Source organism: Leucopleurus acutus (assembly GCF_964270905.1).
Source record: "Leucopleurus acutus genome assembly, chromosome: 16".
In the NCBI taxonomy this organism is placed as follows: domain Eukaryota; kingdom Metazoa; phylum Chordata; class Mammalia; order Artiodactyla; family Delphinidae; genus Leucopleurus; species Leucopleurus acutus.
In genome coordinates, this window is record NC_139158.1 from 48,307,886 (window position 1) to 48,327,550 (window position 19,665).

The following is a 19,665-nucleotide window of genomic DNA, read 5'->3' on the forward strand; positions in this document are numbered from 1 at the left end:
AATAAGCAAGTGAAATGAACATTGATATTTACATGACACCTCTTGGAACCCAACGGATTTAGAAGAACTCTTGTCTTTAATCAGTTCTCAGAACACTTCTTAAGCTGTGTCCACAGCTCACACAGTTTTGACTGCACTGACAGGCGAGTTCTATGAAAACACACAGACTCACACCCTCACCCCCATGAAGGAGCTTGTCAAACAGTTTAAGCAACCCATCAATTTAGTTCAAGAACTAGTCAGTTGACACAAACAGAGTTGAACTTCTCCCTTCTTCTTAATTAGTTTATGTATTTATTTAATGTATTAAAAAATAATTTAAGTGTTAGGTCGATTCAGTCAAAACAGTCCAGCTGTTATGTAGTTACCCAGACCAACAGGTGTTGGATGCTTTTTCTTTTTTTTACAGGACTTTATTTTTCAGAGCAGTTTTAGGTTCACAGCAAAATTGAGTAGAGGGTACAGAGATTTCCCATATACCCCCGCCTGACATATGCATACCCTCCCCCACTATCAACATCACCCACCGAAGTGGTACATTTGTTTCAACTGATTAACCTACATTGGTACATCATCATCTAAAGCCCATAGTTTATATTAGGGTTCACTCTTGGCATTGTATGTGAAACCAAGCAGGACCCTGTGGGGCTCCTGGGCACAAAAGCCTTCTGTCCCCTGTTTCTCATTTGTAGGAAATAGGTTTCAGCTTTCATGACCTACCCTGCGTTCCAAAGGGCAAGTTCAAACAGTTGCTAATCAGGGAAGAGAGGGGATGCAGAGACAAGGGAAGAGCAGTCAAGAAACAATAGTGCGGCCTTGGGTCAGGGTCCTGGTTCTGCCTCAAGGGATACACATAACAATATCTTCGAGCTCTTCTCATATTTACCCATTTGCCAACTGAAGGACATTTTGGTGTGCTTCCAAGTTTTGGCAGAACTAAAACCCCCAACAAATGGAAGATGTTAACTACTTGATGAAGCACTCTTCATTCAAGAGAGGTCAGTTTGATAACCTCCAGAACCACAGAAGCTCATCAAAAGACCACCAAAGGCCAGATTAAAGGAAGGCAGGCCCTGCATACACCCTGAGCCTTATCAGCAACTCCATCCTTGAACCATGGTTATAAAACTCCTCACCAAATCCCCCCAGGTTGGGACACACAGTTTTGAGAGCATTAGCCCGTGTCCCCCTTTGTCTGGCAAAGCAATAAAGTTATTCTTTTCTACTTCACCCAAAACTCTGTCTCCAAGATTTGATTTGGTATTGGTGCACAGAGGCTGAGTTTTGACATCATACATTCTATGGGTTTGGACGAATGCATAATGACACGTATCCATCATTATAACATCACACAAACTACTTTCACTGCCCTAAAAATCCACTGTGCTTACCTACTTATCCCTCTCCACACCCAACCCATGGCAACCAGGGATCTTTCTGCTGTTTCTATAGTAATGCCTTTCCCAGAACATTATGTAGCTAGAATCATACACTATGTAACATTTTCAGAGTGGCTTCTTTCACTCAATAATACGCATTTAAGTTTCCTCCGCATCTTTTCATTGGCTCCACAGATCATTTCTTTTTAGTGCTGAATAAAATTCCATTGTCTGGATGGACCACAGTTTATTTAGCCATTTGCCAACTGAAGGACATTTTGGTGGCCTCCAAGTTTGGGCAATTATAAATAAAGATGCTACAAACATCTGTGTGCAGGGTTTTGAGTGGACACAAGTTTTCAACTCCTTTGGGTAAATACCAAGGAGCATGGTTTCTGGATTGTATGGTCAGAGCATGCTTGTAAGAAACCACCAATCTGTCATCCAAAGTGGCTGGACCATTTTGCATTCCCACCAGCAGTGAATGAGAGCTCTGGGTTACTGCACATTCTCTGCCAGCGTTTACTGTTGTCAGTGTCCCAGATTGTGTACTTCTAACAAGTGTGTAGCGGTATCTCATTGTTTTAATTTGTATTTTCCCTGATGGCATATGATGCGGAGCATCTTTTCACATGCTTATTTCCATCTGTAAATCTTTGGTGAAGTATCTGTTAAGGTCCTTGGCCCATTTTTTAACCCGGTTGTTTGTTTTCTTATTGTTGAGTTCTAAGAGTTTTTTGTATCTTTTAGATAATGATGCTTTATCCAATGTATCTTTTGCGAATATTTTCTCCCAGTCTGTGGCATGTCTTTCTAATGCTCTTGGCATTGTCTTGCAGAGAAAACGTTCTTAATTTTAATGAAGTCCAGCTTATTACACTTGTGCTTTTCACAAGGTCATTCTGAAAGGCTGTTTTCAGATTTTAATGACATGAAGACCAAATAGAGTCATCTTCTCTTATAGAAGTTTGCAAGTTAATTCCAGTATTTTCTTAGAGTAATTGCTTGTTAAAGTTGTTTCCATTGACGGGGAGGAGGTCCAGCCGGCTGACTGCCTAAGCTGAGATGGTAGCCACACCACTTACTAACTGAGGACTTGGGCAACTTATTTGCTCTTCACTGCCTCAGTTTCCTCGGATATAAAATAAGCATGATGATGACACACTGCTCATAAGGCCTTTATCAGAATGACTAGAAATAATATTTGTAAAGTGTCTGACGTATAACAAGCTCCCATTGGGTTGTTCTTGTCCTCAGGTGGAGCTTAGGAGGAAATGGTAGCAACGAGGCCTAATTTGAGAAATTGGGAGCCCTTGACAATGCTCTGTGTTGAATTTTCCAGGAAGAAAGCATATGGGTGTCACACATAATAAATGGCTGTATGCCCTCCAAATTCTAGAATCTTCTCATCTTTTAAAATGTTCTAAATTGGTAACACAAACATGCTAAAAGCCTGACATGTCACAAATAGCCATTCTTTGTTCTGGAACTGAGTTTGGCAGGAACCGGAGTTAATGTTGAACAGTTTGCAGACACTCCGGGCAGCTAATTAGCCATCTTTGCTTGGGCCGATCTAGCTGATGTGAGGAGCCTGCTCACCTGGTTTATATTTCTTCCTCGAAGATTAATGACTCCACAATACTGCTGATTTCAGGAGTTAATGTAGGGCACACATGAGTCCTAGAGGGAATTCAGTTTTCATAAAGAGCTATATTTACCCACACTAAGTTTTCATTCTCTCAATGTGACCAAATTTGAATTGAACCTTTCCCTGTAGTGAGATACTGAGTGTGGTGTTTACATGAAAAGGCTATCTATGTTATTGCTGCAGATTGCTGTCCAAGAACACTGTGCCAGAAACGATTTAAAAAAAACCCAAACAAACCTAAGAACAGTGTTTTATTCTTTCTTCCTGAGTGGAAGGTTGTGTTTTCTTTTGACTTGAATAGAAAAAAAAAACAACTAAAATACAACTGTAGGTAAAGATAATTCCACCAGTTAATGTGAAGTTCTGTGCAGGGACCTGAATGATTCTTAAACCAGCAAGTCAGTGAATAATTTCTTTATATCTTTTCTATTACATAATGTATTAGCTAAGTAACAAGACTCCTGTTTGAAATCTCCCTCTCACCACCTTCTCCTCCACCTATAAACCATATTACCCACTGGCAGGATTGGGATTTAAACCACTGGTTTGCCAACTTACATGGTGGAAAAATCTCCTTGGTGGGCCCTGAGTACAATCCAAAGGGAGAAAGGAAGGTGGAAAGAAAGGGGAAAAAAGGAACTAAGCTTAATTAAAAATAAAGTAACTACTGTTTTCTTTGTCTCTGTCTTTGTTTAAACCACAGAGGTATAGGTGAGAGTTTACCACTGAAGATCTCAGTCCTTAAACTTACATTATTTGGGGCAGGAGAATGGCTTACATTCTTAGAGAAAATGGCATTCTGAGATTTCAACCTTTGTTTATATGTGTATTTTTGGAAAAGGTTGGATAGTATTTCTTGATTAATTTTATTTTGAAAGTTTGGGCTCCGGCTATGCTAGTTTATACCCCCAGTTATTTGGGACCTCTCTGCCCATCTCTAGTGTATTTTTGAATAATTTTGAGATTTTTTGACCACCATGAATCAACCACTAGGTTTCTCAGAGACACAAAACTAGAAGACTGTGACTTTAAAACAAGACTTAAAAGAAAATGCAGGTGAGAACACTAAAATAATACTATTGTACTTCTAAACCCCAAATTATGGAATCATGGAACTCTATACTTCAAGTTTCAATCTCCCAATTTTACCGATGAAGAAACCGAGCCCTAGACAGGTTGATGCTGAAAGGCAAATGGATGACCTTGCATTTTCCACATTGACTTCATTGAATGTGGACACATGGGCTGATTCTTCTGTTTCCATTGGGCCTCTGTCCCAGCAGGGCCACCTGGTTTGAATCCCAGCTCGGATTTATCTCAGTTATCTGCCCAGGGGCAAGTTGTCTAGGTCTTGGAACCCGAGTTTCTTCATCCTCACAATAAACTTAGGAGTACTGGAGGCGCTTACTCACAATAGCACATGTGAAATGTTTAGCAATAACACATGACAAATATGAACCCTGTCCTCTGACACCCATCCTTCAGGAGTCAAACAGCTTCGGCATGCAGATGGCCTATTGCTTTCTGAGTTGCAACTTCCTCAACTGAAAATAAATTCAATGATGAAGACAGCTACCCTTGGTTGTGGGTTTACCATGCGCTGGGCTTCTCGAAGCACTAGCTTATGTGATCTCATTTAATTCTTACAAGAGAACCCTATGAAGGGCACATAGTTATAGGCAGCAACACAGGATCTACACCCATGTCCCAGGCCTCCCTCCAAATCCTGACTCCCCTATAGTCTGTATATAAATATTAATACATACATGATCTATGGATGACGATATTACTATTGCTACCATTATTATTATTATCATAACTGCTTTTGTGGAGTTTACTGACTTCTTGGATTTGGTATCTAGCCTTTTCTACCTTGATACCTACCTGAAACTGTCTGAGTTGGCTGACTGCTCTTTTTTGGAGTTTTGAAGAAATTGATTTATGGGAGCTGTCTGTGGTAGGGAGACTTTGCCCATGGGGGCAAACCACAGCCAGAGATAAGAAAGATCTGGGGGTGAAACTCTAAGGAGGTTTTGTGTGAATTCTAACAAGGTATACATCCATAATACATCTCTGGAAAGTAAAAGTACATTTGTGAACCACTGGTTTCACATTCGTAACCCTGGCCCTTTGGAAAATCTTGTGGGAAATAATTCCATTTTCTGGTGAGAGCAGCAAATGAGAACATCCATATGTTCCAGAACTCTACTCTAGGCTAGTCTTATTTTACGGACGAGGAAACTGAGGTCCCAGGAGGTACTGAGGCCTGTTTAAGAAGGGTCCTGTTTCCTATATATGAATGAGTGCCTTTAGGTCACAGTCTCATTTAAAGACAAGATTCCTGCGCAGGTGAGAAAAAAGGAACATCTCTGAGGAGGCAAGTCCATGGACAGTGGAGACTTCTCCCTGTATACATGTCGGGTTGATGGAGCTGCTGTGGTAGATTGCCTCCAAAGATGGTTGCCTGTAAGTCTTCCCCTCCCTGTATACACAAACCAATCCTCCCATCAAGAGGTGGGGTCTGTTTCTCCTCCCCTTGAATCTGGGCTAGACTGGTGTCATGCTTTGACCAATAGACTATGGCATAGTGATGTTGTACCAGTTCTGGGCCCAGCCCTTAAAAGGCTGGCAACTTCTGCTTTCATTCTCTTGGAAGCCAGCCACCATGTTGTAAGGAAGCTCTAGCTAGACTGCTGAACGAGAAAAACCTACATATAGAGAAAGCACCCCAGAGAAGAGGAGAGAATAAGGCACCTCAGTCCACAGCCAGTACCAAGAGCCCACATGTGTGAGTGAGGTCATTTTGGATGTTCCAGACCCAGCCAAACACCCCATAGAAAGCAGCCACATGAATGACTCCAACCAATGTCACATGGAGCAGAGCTGCCCAGTTGGTCCAGACAGCCCACAGTAGCGTGGGAAATAATAACTCATTGCTGTGTAAGCCACCGTGCTTTGAGGTGGCTTGTTTCACAGCAGTAGGTCACTGGGCAGTCACCATTGCTAGTGAACCCTAAGCTGTGGTTTGTTGCCACCCTGTTTTGGAGCCGAAGTCCACACCTGGCTCCCCTATCCTCCTGATATCATGGTAGGACCCAGGCCCAACCTAGCCATTAGCAGAGGGTTTTCTTTGTGTAACTGATGGGAATATTTGACAGTGAAACGCTGGTGGTCCACTTAATTTCAGCCATGATCAAAGTACTTAGAACACAACTTCTCTTTAGTGAAGCCAAGTTCTGTTTATTTGCAGTTGGGTTCTGTTTACTCTGGTTAAAGGAGATGCCCGTCTGCTCTCCCTCCGCTGATCTGTGCTCCCACCAGTCCAGGCTTGATTGACAGGTGTTTAGATAAGTTCTCCCCTCCCAGGCTGGCATCTGGCACGAATCACACAGGGAGAAAGACCCGTGCTTGAGGCTCTGACAGCCCGGAGTCAAGATGAGATTATTTCCTAAAAGTAGCAAGTTCAGGGCCAGTGAGTGGTTACGTTATCCTACAGCAGGGTTTCCCAAACTCGGCGCTGTTGACGTTTTGAGCCAGATAGTTCTCCGTTGCAGGGGACTATCCTGTGCATGGTAGGGCGCTTAGCAGCCTCCCTGGCCTCTGCCCACCAGATGCCAGGACGCCAGCAGTACTTTACTGCAGTTGTGACAACTGAGCGGGCCTCTCACCGTTGTGGCCTCTCCCGTTGCGGAGCACAGGCTCCGGACGCGCAGGCTCAGTGGCCATGGCTCACGGGCCCAGCCGCTCCGCGGCGTGTGGGATCTTCCCGGATCGGGGCACGAACCCGTGTCCCCTGCATCGGCAGGCGGACTCTCAACCACTGCGCCACCAGGGAAGCCCCATTCCCTTCCTTTTAATCTTGTTCACTTTCCCATAATTAACCCATAGGAAACATTGCTCTTGCTTCTTCTAACATTAAGATTGAGAATTGATTTAGGAGTGAGTAACTCTGAAGTAATGTTTCCTTGACTCATGGACTAGGGCATCCAACAGAAGACAAACTTGGGAGCAGTTCCTACCTTAGTAACGATCATCAATTCAGACGCAGAATGAAGCAAATTCAATCACAACCAGCAATATGAAAGTGCAGCTCTGACCGGCTTAGTGGGTGTTTTGTCTGCTCAGCCTACAAGCTGTGGGAAGACTGAGCATGCCTTCAGATGCTAAGAGCGTCTCCCCCTCTTCCCAGCTCTGCATCAAGAATTGTACTCCAGGTTAACCTTACCTTGAAGAAAATGTGCAAGCTTTTTGTAGCCTGATGCTAACAGTTGGCCAAGTTCAGCAAGCCTGGACTCTGGGTGCACTATTGAGTTAGGGGCAGCTGGGTGCCCACCAGCAGTATCTACTTTCCTGCCTTTGTCATAAAGGCAAAGAGTGTTCTGAGGTTGAATAACCCATCCCCTAAAAGCCTTTGAAACTGTGGGGCAGCCAAAGGTAGTGGAATCAATACAAGTTAGCAATGCTCTGTCAGGACGTTTCTGAAGACACCTTCTTAAGTACGCCAGCCTCCAGGGTGCTCCGCCATACGTATGGTCATTGAAAAGACAGGTGACCCAAGACCTGATGGTTCACATTGATAGCTCTGACTCAGGTCCCTTCATAACACCTATATCTAACTCATTTTTCCATTTAACTAGGAGAGGTCAGCCTTGCCCCATCTGTCAGCTCGCTGTGGGCCTCAGTGTGTGAATAGGTCTCCGGTTATTTACATACCTGTAGATGCCCTCCACTAGGATGAGAATCTTTTTCCAGGCTCTGCGGGTTCGAGGCTGGCCGTAGATTACAGCATCTCTCAGGAGCTTCTCTAGGCTTTGCATGTCTTTAAATAATACACACAAAAAATTGAGTCATGAGAGGGCTTTTCCTTTCCTCCTTCATTTTCTTTTTGCAGAAGGCAGCAGATATTTTAGGCTCAGCCTCTGACCCAAACTTTCAGAGAGCAAAGTCGAAGTCAGAGAACACCTTGGGGGGCAGACAAGTCCAGTTTTTAGTAAAAGTTAACTCTGACAAGCTGAGTAGTCAGGTTTGTAAAGCCAGCAGAATAAACCTCTAGTGGGAGCACATAGTTTCACAGGCTCTTCAAAGGCTGTCCTCACCTGCCTTAGCAGAGATTGCAGCTTTACATTAAGTGCATTTCTTAAACTTAAGCTTCGTTGCCAGGTGAAAATTAGCCCTGAGGGATATCATTAACTAACACTCACCAATCGATGGTTTAGCCACCAGCATGGTAGAGTTTAGCTGGTTTTGCACAGGACGGCAGCATTTTGGGCTGGCAGGGGTCTCACTGCCTAAGTTTTGGGAGGTGGGTAAATGGATGTGGTGTGGAGGCCATGTTCTGGTACAAAGCAGTCCTGATTTCTTTCAAAACTTTAAGAAACTTTTGAAAGAATCATCATTTGGGGAACCAGTAAAAATGTAGATTCCTTCTCTCACTCCTAGAGATTCTGGACCAGTTCGTGTGGGATGGGGTCCACAAGGGTTCAGGTTTGGGGTCTTGGCACTCCTGGGTCCATCACTCAAAGCCAGACCTATATTTTGAGCTACATAACTGTTTTCCAACCACATTTTAGACAAAACCATGGGTACCTCAAAATAAGCATTTCCAAGATAGAACTTGTGGCAGATGGCATCATTGGCCCCAATTCCTACACTCCCCTAATTTGAGTCCTTTGACATGCAACCTCAGAGCCCTCCCACTAAAGGAACGGAAGGTGTTTCCCTGCCTCTGGCTTGGGTTCAGCCAAGTGACATGCTTTGGCTAATAGAATCCAGGGAAGAGAGAGCAGGTTGGTTCCTCGCCTCGGCCTTAAGAGGCCTTACACGTTTCTGCTTTTCCTCTTGTGCTTCTACCAGTAACATGAAAAGAACACTCCAGGGTAGTCCACAGGTCCTGGGAGGGTCCCAGGAGAGGCTGAGAGACAAGTAGGGCACAGTTAGCCCAGCCCACTTGCGGTCATGAGTAAGAAATAAGGGATATTTGTTGGATGCTACTGGGGTTTCGAGGTTGTTTGTTATGGGACTAGCTAAAGAATGCAGTCTCCAAAGGCCGTTCCTGCTCTAGTCCCTGGCTATCTTCCTCATATGATTTCTCAATATTCCCAAGCACACAGCCTCCCATCTCTCTTACATGCTTCCCTGCTCTTGTCTGTCTGGAGAACCTCCACCCACCACGCAAGCCTCCACTCAAACTCTTTTGGCCAATAGAACAGATTTTCTTTCTTCTTTGTGTCCTTGATGACTCATCTATTCTGGATTTAAGCACTCATCACACTGCTCATTATTTGAGTTCATGTCTCTTCTCCAGGGAAGGCAGGGACCTTATCTTATTCATCCTTTTAGCCCTAGTCCTAATGCACAGTGCTAGCGCTAAAGTGATATATGATAGTTGAATCGCTTGTCTTTTCATGGAAAAGATTGTAGACCAGGAAACAGGAAAGGGAATGACACTTTGGGATCTAAATAGGAATTATGAGAAAGGATAATTGCCTCATACCTGCAGTAATATTTCTTTAATTAACTGTGTTTTTAGCTTTTTTTTAACATCTTTATTGGAGTATAATTACTTTACAAAGATGTGTTAGTTTCTGCTGTATAACAAAGTGAATCAGCTATACATATACATATATCCCCATATCTCCTCCCTCTTGCGTCTTCCCACACTCCCTATCCCATCCCTCTAGGTTAAAGACAGGCAGATAAATCTTCTGAGTCTTCACGTAAGATGTAGTGTTGTTTTAGTGTCACTACATCACTGACCACTAGATGGCAGCCGAGGAAACAGAAAGCAGCTTTCTTATTTTGAGAATTTCAGGGATAACAAACGTTCATCTTTAGACCTTTTGCTTTCGGCTGGGTTCCTAAAATGTTGAAGTAACCCATGTGATTGGGGGAAGCAGCTCCCTTTTCTATAATCCACCGCAGACCTGTTAGTCTCTGAAGGAAATAAAGAGCTGATGAATATAAGTATACCTGCTTACAGAGTTTTTCCTTCTGGGACTTGGAATTTACAAGTTTTTATACAGAAATGGCACATGGTGAGTGTGACTCCGATGCCATAGTAATAAAAGCAAACCCAGACTCCAGAGAGTGGACACAGAGGGAGCCGACCTCCACATAACAAAGGCCGCATACGACAAAGCCACAGCAGCCAACATCGTTCTCAATGGTGAAAAACTGAAAGCATTTCCTCTAAGATCAAGAACAAGACAAGGATGTCCACACTCACCACTATTATTCAACATAGTTTTGGAAGTCCTAGCCACGGCAATCAGAGAAGAAAAAGAAATAAAAGGAATACAAATTGGAAAAGAAGAAGTAAAACTGTCACCGTTTGCAGATGACATGATACTATACATAGAGAATCCTAAAGATGCCACCAGAAAACTACCAGAGCTAAGCAATGAATGTGGTAAAGTTGCAGGATACAAAATCAATGCACAGAAATCTCTTGCATTTCTATACACTAATGATGAAAAATTTGAAAGAGAAATTAAGGAAACACTACCATATATCATTGCAACAAAAAGAATACAATACCTAGGAATAAACCTAGCTAAGGAGACAAAAGACCTGTATTCAGAAAACTATAAGACACTGATGAAAGAAATCAAAGATGACACAAACAGATGGAGAGATATACCATGTTCTTGGATTGGAAGAATTGGTATTGTGAAAATGACTATACTACCCAAAGCAATCTACAGATTCAATGCAATCCCTATCAAATTACCAAATGGCATTTTTTACAGAACTAGAACAAAAAATCTTAAAATTTGTATGGAGACACAAAAGACCTCGAATAGCCAAAGCAATCTTGAGGGAAAAAAACGGAGCTGGAGGGCTTCCCTGGTGGCTCAGTGGTTGAGAGTCCACCTACCGATGCAGGGGACACAGGTTCGTGCCCCAGTCTGGGAAGATCCCACATGCCACAGAGCGGCTAGGCCCGTGAGCCATGGCTGCTGAGCCTGCGCCTCCAGAGCCTGTGCTCCGCAACGGGAGAGGCCACAATGGTGAGAGGCCCGCGTACTACACAAAAACAGAAAAAACAAAAAAAAACAAACAAAAAAAACAGAGCTGGAGGAATCAGCCTCCCTGACTTCAGACTATACTACAAAGCTACAGTTATCAAGACAATATGGTACTGGCACAAAAACAGAAATATAGATCAATGGAACAGGAAGCCCAGAGATAAACCCACGTACCTGTGGTCAACTAATCTATGACAAAGGAGGCAAGGATATACAATGGAGAAAAGGCAGTCTCTTCAATAAGTGGTGCTGGGAAAACTGGACAGCTACATGTAAAAGAATGAAATTAGAACACTCCCTAACACCATGCACAAAAATAAACTCAAAAGAAAACCCAAGTGAACTAAATTATCAGTCACTTAAAAGTGAATATTCTAAGGTTTTCGAAAATCTATACACACAGAGATTATTGTACTGTTTATGCAATCAAAAGGGTCACATACATGTTAGAGCCTGAGTTTGGGAGTTTAAATGAACCCCACTAAAGAGATAAATTTCTCTCCATTCTTTTAATATCAGGCAGGACAGAAAACAAGCCTGCGAAAGACCTTGATGTGTTTTTGTATTTTGCAGATGGCAGGAACTCATCGTGTTTGTCATGAATGGAGAGTTCGATGAGGAGAAGCTTTTAGTGGAACTTCAGAAAACCCTCAGTGTCCAGACACTGGGATCCTTGAGCAAAGAGATCAATCAGCCATTGTTCTGCCATGGGAGACAAACTCACTAACATCTTAGAATCACAGAAGCTAGACAGAGAAAGATATGACTTCACTCACTGTGGGATTCTGGACCCATGTTAACATCTGGTAGTTTCTGATTTTTAGGTCCTTGTTCTATAATTCTACAGTGTGTGGGTCACAGACCTATAGGATTCAGGGGATTGTGGTTTATGTTCTTGCAGGCCTTATGAGGTTCTACAGTTTCAGCAAATCACATGCTAACATCTGCAAGGGATTTTCAAATAATGATGCTTATTAAAGCACTTATACCCGCATTATGTTAATCCTCATGACACCTCTGAACGATTAGGTTTTGGTTTTTTTTTTCAGATAAGCAAACTCATGCCAGAAGGTTTGTAAAACCAATAACAACCAAAAAAAAAAAAAAAAAAGACCCTAAGCCCAAACAAACCAGCTTCTTGTTGGAGTATACAGAAAATCCTGAGATACAGAAATTAAAAGAATACAGTTGATGCCATCAAGATGCAATCACACAGTGCTAACTGTACCATCATGTTACAAAGTTATAATGACACACTGTGGATTTGTAATCACCACAAATTTGAGTACCAACAACGCCTTAGACATTATTCACCACCAAGTCTGGCTCATCGAGGCGGGGTCCTTTGGTTTGTGACGGGCAGAGGAGGGAGCCGGCATGGTGGGTGATGAGACATGGCCTGGGGTCCACGTTCTGGTGCAAAGCAGCCCTGGTTTGTCACGGGTTAGGGAATTACTAAATCCCAGGGAGAGTCCAGCTATGTGCCCAAAGCTCCAATCAGGCTTAGGTGACAATGATGCTCTGCGAGCCTGTTCCTGCACCTGTCCTTAAATTCAAAACCCTCATAATGTCAGCAAGCCTCCGGGATCTGTGGAAACTACACATACAGTCCTGTGAGAAGAGAGCCCAAGTCAACAAGGAAGCTGTAACCTTCTCAGAAGGAAGGTTGGTGTAGTTCAAAAAGTATCTTCCTAAAGATAAGAACTAGGTCTCTGGCTTCTTTCTTACTTTCCTGTACAGCAAAAACACTGTTTCTCCTGTCTCGGCTGCCTCTTTCCTCATCTCTTGTGCAACTGAGCTTTTGTTGAGACACGAGAACTTGGCCATCCCTCTGTGCCCTGCCCTGCTCTCCATCTAGGGCCCGTGTTCAGGGCTGAAGGGCAGCCTCCACTTTCCTTGTGCTGCCCAGTGTGCTTGCTGGTTCACCCTCATCGCTCAGAGCTCCAGGAAACCTGCCTCCACCTGCATTTAGATACGTCCTCTTGTTCCCTGCTCTGTGGGCTTCTTGCCAAAATCTTTTCATGCCTACACAGGATAGACACTCAACAGCTATTTCTTAAGTGAAAAGATGTTTGGATGATGAAGAAATACTACTTGTTACTCTAATTCCTTGCCCTCCCCCCATCTTTTTCCTGTTCTTCGTGTTCCTTCAGGGATAATCAGTTTCATCCTTCAATATTGAGCCCAAATGTGAACTATTAAGCAGTAGGTACTTAAACAACTGTGAATGATGATAAACTATTCTTATTTTTAAGATGGTTTGTGGGGAACTGCCCCCTTGTGTAGCCTTTGGGGGAAAACATAATCATAATGTCCAGTTCTGGCCAGCAAAGCAAATATTTCTCTCAAAGTGACATTTATAGAGTCTCCTCCATGAGATCAATGAGGGCATTTCTGATGCATTGAAAAATGGGTGTGGGACTTCCCTGGTGGCGCAGTGGACAAGACTGCACTCCCAATACAGGGGGCATGGGTTCGATCCCCATTCAGGGAACTAAATCCCACATGCATGCCGCAACTAAGAGTTTGCATGCCACAACTAAGGAGCCCGCCTGATACAACTAAGACCCGGCACAACCAAATAAATAAATAAATACAAAAAAAAAATTTTAAAAAGAAAGAAAAATGGGTGCCTTCGGTTTTGCAAGGCAGTTTGGTTACATACTTTGGTTCAGGTCTTCTGAATGGGTCTGCAAATATGTTTGCAGGTGTCACGTGGCCTTTTGTAGGTCAAAGAAGCAAGGTGAGCTTCCTGGAAGTAGGCAAAAGGCAGCTGGGAGCAGAGGACCTGGGCTGGGCAGAGGATGAGGTAGGTACTAGGGGCAGGGCCTACTTACCCAGGGGAGAGGGTCATCCCAGAAATTTCTGGCCTTGGGCACATGAGGTGAAGAATGGGTAGAGCCTAATGCATGGGGACAGAGCGTCCCATGAACTCAGACTCTGGGCCTGATGAAGCATGGGGGGCTCTGATTCTTAGAGAAGGGCCTGTGGGACTAGACAGAATGCTGAATAGGATCCCTGGGGAGTGGGGTCAGTGCAGGAAGGTGAGCCTTGATTCAGGGAGCACTGTGGGAGCCCAGGGGTCAGCACCTGGATCCTGTGTCTCAGGTCAGGATGCAGTCAAGGGCGCCCAGTGAATGCTGGCTGCGTCCGCCTAACCCAACTGCCCTGACCCGGGACAGTTGCATGGGAGATGGAGGCATCACTCTACCATCTGGGGGAGGCAGGGAGTGGAAAGGAGGTCAAAGTTCATTGTGTTTAGAAGTTGGAACTCTGAAGTCAGACCTCCTCTATTTAAATCCCAGCTCTGCCTCTTTCCAGCTGTCTCTAAACAAGTCACCTCACGACTTTGTGCCTCTTTCTTCATCTGTAAAAAGGGGATAATCGGTAGGTGACTTGTTGTGAAGTTGGAGCTAAAAGGAGTGAGTGCATGTGAAAGTTTCATTACAACAAGGGTTGAATACTCTTACTGTTAAAAGATATAGGGGCAATTGCTTCATTTGTTAAACAACCTAGTTCAGGAGTCTTGAGATTGAAAATGTTGTGGCTTGTAAAGTAATCTAAGTGATGTTTATAGGTTTGACCTTCCACTCAAATGACACTCATGAGCCCTCACTCCGCAGAAGAGGTAGGGCTCAGAGTTTTCCCACAAACACTGCATCCTTTGTTCTTCTTCCTCTTGGCCTTTAAATGCCTCTAGATAGAATCCTGGTTCTTCCTCTCCACTTTTTTTCCCCCTAAACCACTCCAAATTCTTGGCCTGCTCATTCCTCTGACCTTATGGCAACTCTCCTAGCTCAAAAGACTGCTTCTCCTCTTCAAGACCAGCTCAAGAAGCCCTTTGTGACTCACTTGAGTTCAGAGACGACCTACAGCCTTGCTGCTCCAAGTACAGTCTTGTACCAGCCGCATCAGTATCGCCTGGGAGTTTGTCAGAAATGCAGGTGCTCAGGCCCCCGCCCAGAACCACCAAATCCAAGTCTGCACTTCAGCAGGAACCCCCACGGTGACTCCTTGTACCTTAAAGACTGGGAAACATTGTTCTAGGATCTACATCGTAAGCATTTACCAGTAAAGTGAGCAGTTACAGGAAAAAAAATAACTCAGTTCTGATTTCCCCAAATCTCTGAAAGAAGTGGTTGACCTTTCCAGAGAGTTAAAATTCATCCAGGGCTTGAGGTCCTGGAATTCTCAGGGTGCTAATATACTCAGCCCAGAGGACATGTTTAGCAAAGGCCTCCGGGTACCCCACAGTGCTTGGACCCATTTCCTCAATGCACCAGAATCATGAAGGAGACCAAGCCTGTGGGTCCCTGGTTGGAGATGATGCCTCGGCTTGTGCTGTAGAATGGCTGGAGAGTCTGTTTTGTGGTACCAATGAGTCACAAAGGCAAACTAAGGGTTGGCTATTTCCCTGAAGCTGCCCAAAGTAGAAAGTGCAAGGAGATATTCTCAGCACGTAGCCAGAGGCATTCAGAGGCCAAACTTCAGCTTCTGAGTTAAGATTCATGTTACAAACAGGATAAGGCATCACGCTAGATTGATTTTCACACAAGAACCCACAGCTCTCTGTGTTCTACATGTGGTCTGGCAGTAGCTGGACTTAGCGAGTGGGCAAGAGTGCCGTCTAGAGCTGTCCATGTACCTGAATCCTCTCAGCCTAGCTCCTTATTGCAGACACAGGCAATTCTTTGTCCAAGACATATTTTTCTGGCTGTGGGAGCATACTCAGCCTGAGTCAGGACAGCCCTCAACCAACCACCAGCGGGCACTGGTGCATAAATACCCCAGTTCCCACCCCTCAGGTGGGATAACACTGAGACATGTCTATACTGGCACCCAGAGTTTCCTAGTAAGCTTGCGCTCCAGGTGTTTACTGTGCTAACATGCTTGACAACACGCCCTTTATTGGCCGCCTCCCCTGCTCTGTCTTCATCCCCTGCTTCTCTGCCTGCGTCCTGGGATCACTTCCTAAATAAACGACTTGCCTTCACATCCATGTCTCAGGTCTGCTCCTAGGGGAAATGAACCAAGACAAGAGCAACAGACTTGGGTTTGAATTTTGACTCTCACCACCATATGTCATGCGTGTGTCCTTGGGCAGGTCATTCAATCACTTTGAGCATTGTTTTCTCTTAATAAGTAGGAATAATGAAGAGAAGCAGGAATCTGGAGTTTTGTTAAATTTAAACGGTTGATTATATACAGGGCTTAATGTAGTGCTTGGCAGCAGTGAACGGTGAATAAATGAGAGTTTGGATCTCAGTACAGTCGTCCCTTGGTATCCAGGGGGGATTGGTTTCAGGAGCCCCTGTGGACACACGAATCTGCAGACGCTCAAGTCCTTTATATAAAATGGCATAGTGTTTGCATATAACCTACGCACAACCTCCCATATACTTTAAATCATCTCTAGGCTATTTATAATAACCTAATACAATGTAAATGCTGTATAAGTAGCTGCCAGCATGCGATAAAGTTTTGGTTTTTGTAACTTTCTGGAATTTTTTTCCCAAATATTTTCCATCTGTAGTTGGTTGAATCTGGTGGATGTGGAACATGCAGAAATGGAGGGCTGACTGTAATTGTAACATTTGCAATCCAGGAAGCAATAATCCCTGGTGATAAATTCTGCTAAAACTGCACTTCTGAGTTGTCAACTTTTCCTTAGAGAGTATAGTTTTGTGTGTTCTGATTTTGTTCAGTTCCTCATTCTGATTTTGTGGGAAATAAAGAAATGATGAATAGCTTGAAGTTGTTGGTCAATCCAGGTCACATAGGATTCAAAGTTTATTATGATGGTCTGCAATGGTTTGACTACACTTCGGGTATATTTTTCGCATACAGAATGCAAAAATTCAAGGGCCCAGAATTCTGATTTATTTACTATGGCTCTAAATAACAAGTGGGTATCCTCTAGTATTGATCTACGTAAAAATACGACCTCTTCTCCCCCCAAAGTCAGGAAAGTATCCTTAAGATATAAGCAGAGGACACAGGTGGAGCAAAGTCCAGAAAAGCAGAGCAAGTGTGGTTGTATGAAATCCCATAATCCTGATGTTTAAGAACATTCCAGTTTAGGAAGCCATTCTTAAACTCCGCCTCATAAGTTATTAGCTCCTATCTGGGCCGGTTGCATGCCTCCTGTACACATAGGAAGGTAACTTTCATCTTCTCCAGATCCTTCAAAAAATCTCCACGTTGTCATTTCAATCTGCGTGGATATGTATTAAGGATTAAAGCATCATTGTTTACTGAGGTGTTTAGTATTATCCTGGGAATAGTAAAGCAAGAAAGAGCGCCAGCAGCAACTGATGCCTTAGCTCTTAGGACTCCATTGAATTATCTTCCCCTCCATATGCCATCTCACCTCCAGGACCTCTCAAGTGAGAAGTCGTTTCAAGGACCCTGGAGGTAGCCTTGCTCTCAAAGGTGGCTGTTTCTGTGGTGTAAATACAACAGCAGGGAGAGTTGTTCATGGGTAAAAGTCCTGTTGAGCACATTAGTGAGTGAGAACAAGGGATCTGTGTACCCGAGAATGAAAGTGTATTAGTTTCTTACAGCTGCTGGAAAAAATTAACACAAACGTAGGGCTTTACGAAACACAAATTATCTTACAGTTCTGGAGGCCAAAACTCTGAAATGTGTCTTACTGGGCTAAAATCAAGTCGAGGTGCTTTCTTTTCTGGAAGCTGGGTCGGGGGGGACCCATTTCCTTGCTTTTTGCAGCTTCTAGAGGCTTCTGGCATTCATTGGCTGTGGTTTCTTTGATCTCCAAAGCCAGCAATGGCTTGAAGTTTTTCTCACGTGGCATCACTCTGACACTCACTCTTCTGTTTCCCTTTTCCACATTTAAGGACCCTGTGATTACCCTGGACCCTGTGCAATCTCTTTATTTTAAGATTATCCGAGTAGCAACCTGAATTCCATCTGGATCCTTCATTCCCCTTTATCACAAAATATAATATGGTCATAGGCTCTGGGGATTAAGACACAGGCATGTTGGGGGACCATTATTCTACCTCCCACAGAGAATTAAAGAGCCACAGCAGTTCATGCATAACAGAATGTCATGGATTAAATGATGGACTCTGACCCTCACCGCACGCTATTCTTAATTGGGAAAAGCAGGATTTGTACAGACAGTGCCAGGCTTCACCACTGAGGGGCTCTATGATCTTGGACAGGTATTCAATAACCTATTTAGGCCTGAATCTCCTCACCTGTAAATGAGGACCATCCACAGGGTTAAATAAATACATAAAAGAAGGTTATTAGCTCAGCATCCGGCACAGAGTAAATTCTCAATAAGTGCTATTTGCTGGTATAAAATAACCACAGCAAACACGTATTGTAAAGATATAGATAAAAACTGTTATCTGTCCTCTGGGGGTATAAAGAGAGAGCATGAGGATTAAGTTCCTGAGTGTTTTAAGAGATGTGTAAAATTGGAAGATAAAATGAAATCCTTGAATTATAATTTCGGCAAAGGATTAAGGAATTACAATTTTGTCTGAAAATAATTTCAAACTTAACAAAAATATTTGCAAGAATAAGAATACTACAAAGAACACCCAGATACATTTTACTCAGATTCGTCTATTAACACTGAATCCCATTTACTTTATCATTCTATCATCTATCTATTATCTATCTATCTACCTATCTACCTAACTATCTATCATCTATCTATCTATCTATCATCATCATCATCTCTATAGAATTTCCAAGGGAAGACTGGTGAATGGTACAATTTGGGTTGAATTCCAAATGATAAATCCAGATAGAGAAGGTGAGATATTGCGATTTGTAATAAGAAATGATGTATTTGGTCTTCATCCGCTACACTGTTCCTGGCACATAGCTCCTAAAACATTTAGAATTTCCTAAGTGCCGAAAGCTATATTGGTGTCTTTTGTTATGTTAATGAGGTGACTTTTGGAAAGTACCTAAGGATGGGGGCTGGTTGCCAGGGGAACTGACCAGTGATTAGAGGGTCGGAATTTTCAGTCTTTCCTTCCAATCTCTGGGGAGGGTTAGGGGCTGGAGATTGAGTTCAATCACCAATGGCCAATGGCCAATGATTTAATCAATTGTGCCAATGAGACCTCCATAAGCCCTCAGAAGGATGGGGTTCAGAGAGCTTCTGGGTTGATGAAACAAACCTGGAGATTCAGGGAGAGGTTGTGGAAGCTCCTGCATGCTTTCCCACCCACCTTGCCCTGTGCATCTCTTCCATCTGGCTGTTACTGAGTTATAACCTTTTATAGTTAGCTAATAATCTAGTAAGTAAACTGGTTTCCTGAGTTTTGTGAGCTGCTCTAGCAAGTTAGTTGAACCTAAAGGAGAGGGTGATGGGAACTTCTGATTTTTAGCTGGTCACTCAGAAGCACAGGTGACAACCTGGATGTGAGATTGGCATCTGAAATGGGGACAGACCTGTGGAGTCTGATGCCGTCACCAGGTAGATAGTATCAGAATTAAGTTGAATTGTTGGATGCCCAGCTAGTGTTGCAGAATTTCTTGGTGGTGTAGAGAACCCCACACACATTCGAATTGGTTCCTGAATCATTAAAGGGATAAGAGAACTGCTTTGAGGAGAGCTGATCTT

General features: G+C 43.5%; 1 protein-coding gene across 1 annotated transcript in view; it reads right to left on the minus strand.

Annotated features, from left to right (window-relative positions):
* SPTLC3 (serine palmitoyltransferase long chain base subunit 3) overlaps positions 1–19,665 on the minus strand; it is a 125,934-nt gene that overhangs the window by 44,828 nt on the left and 61,441 nt on the right. The window contains exon 8 of the mRNA XM_082857724.1: positions 7,741–7,846. Coding sequence (XP_082713850.1) covers positions 7,741–7,846 — 106 coding nt within the window. The remainder of the gene's footprint in view (positions 1–7,740; positions 7,847–19,665) is intronic.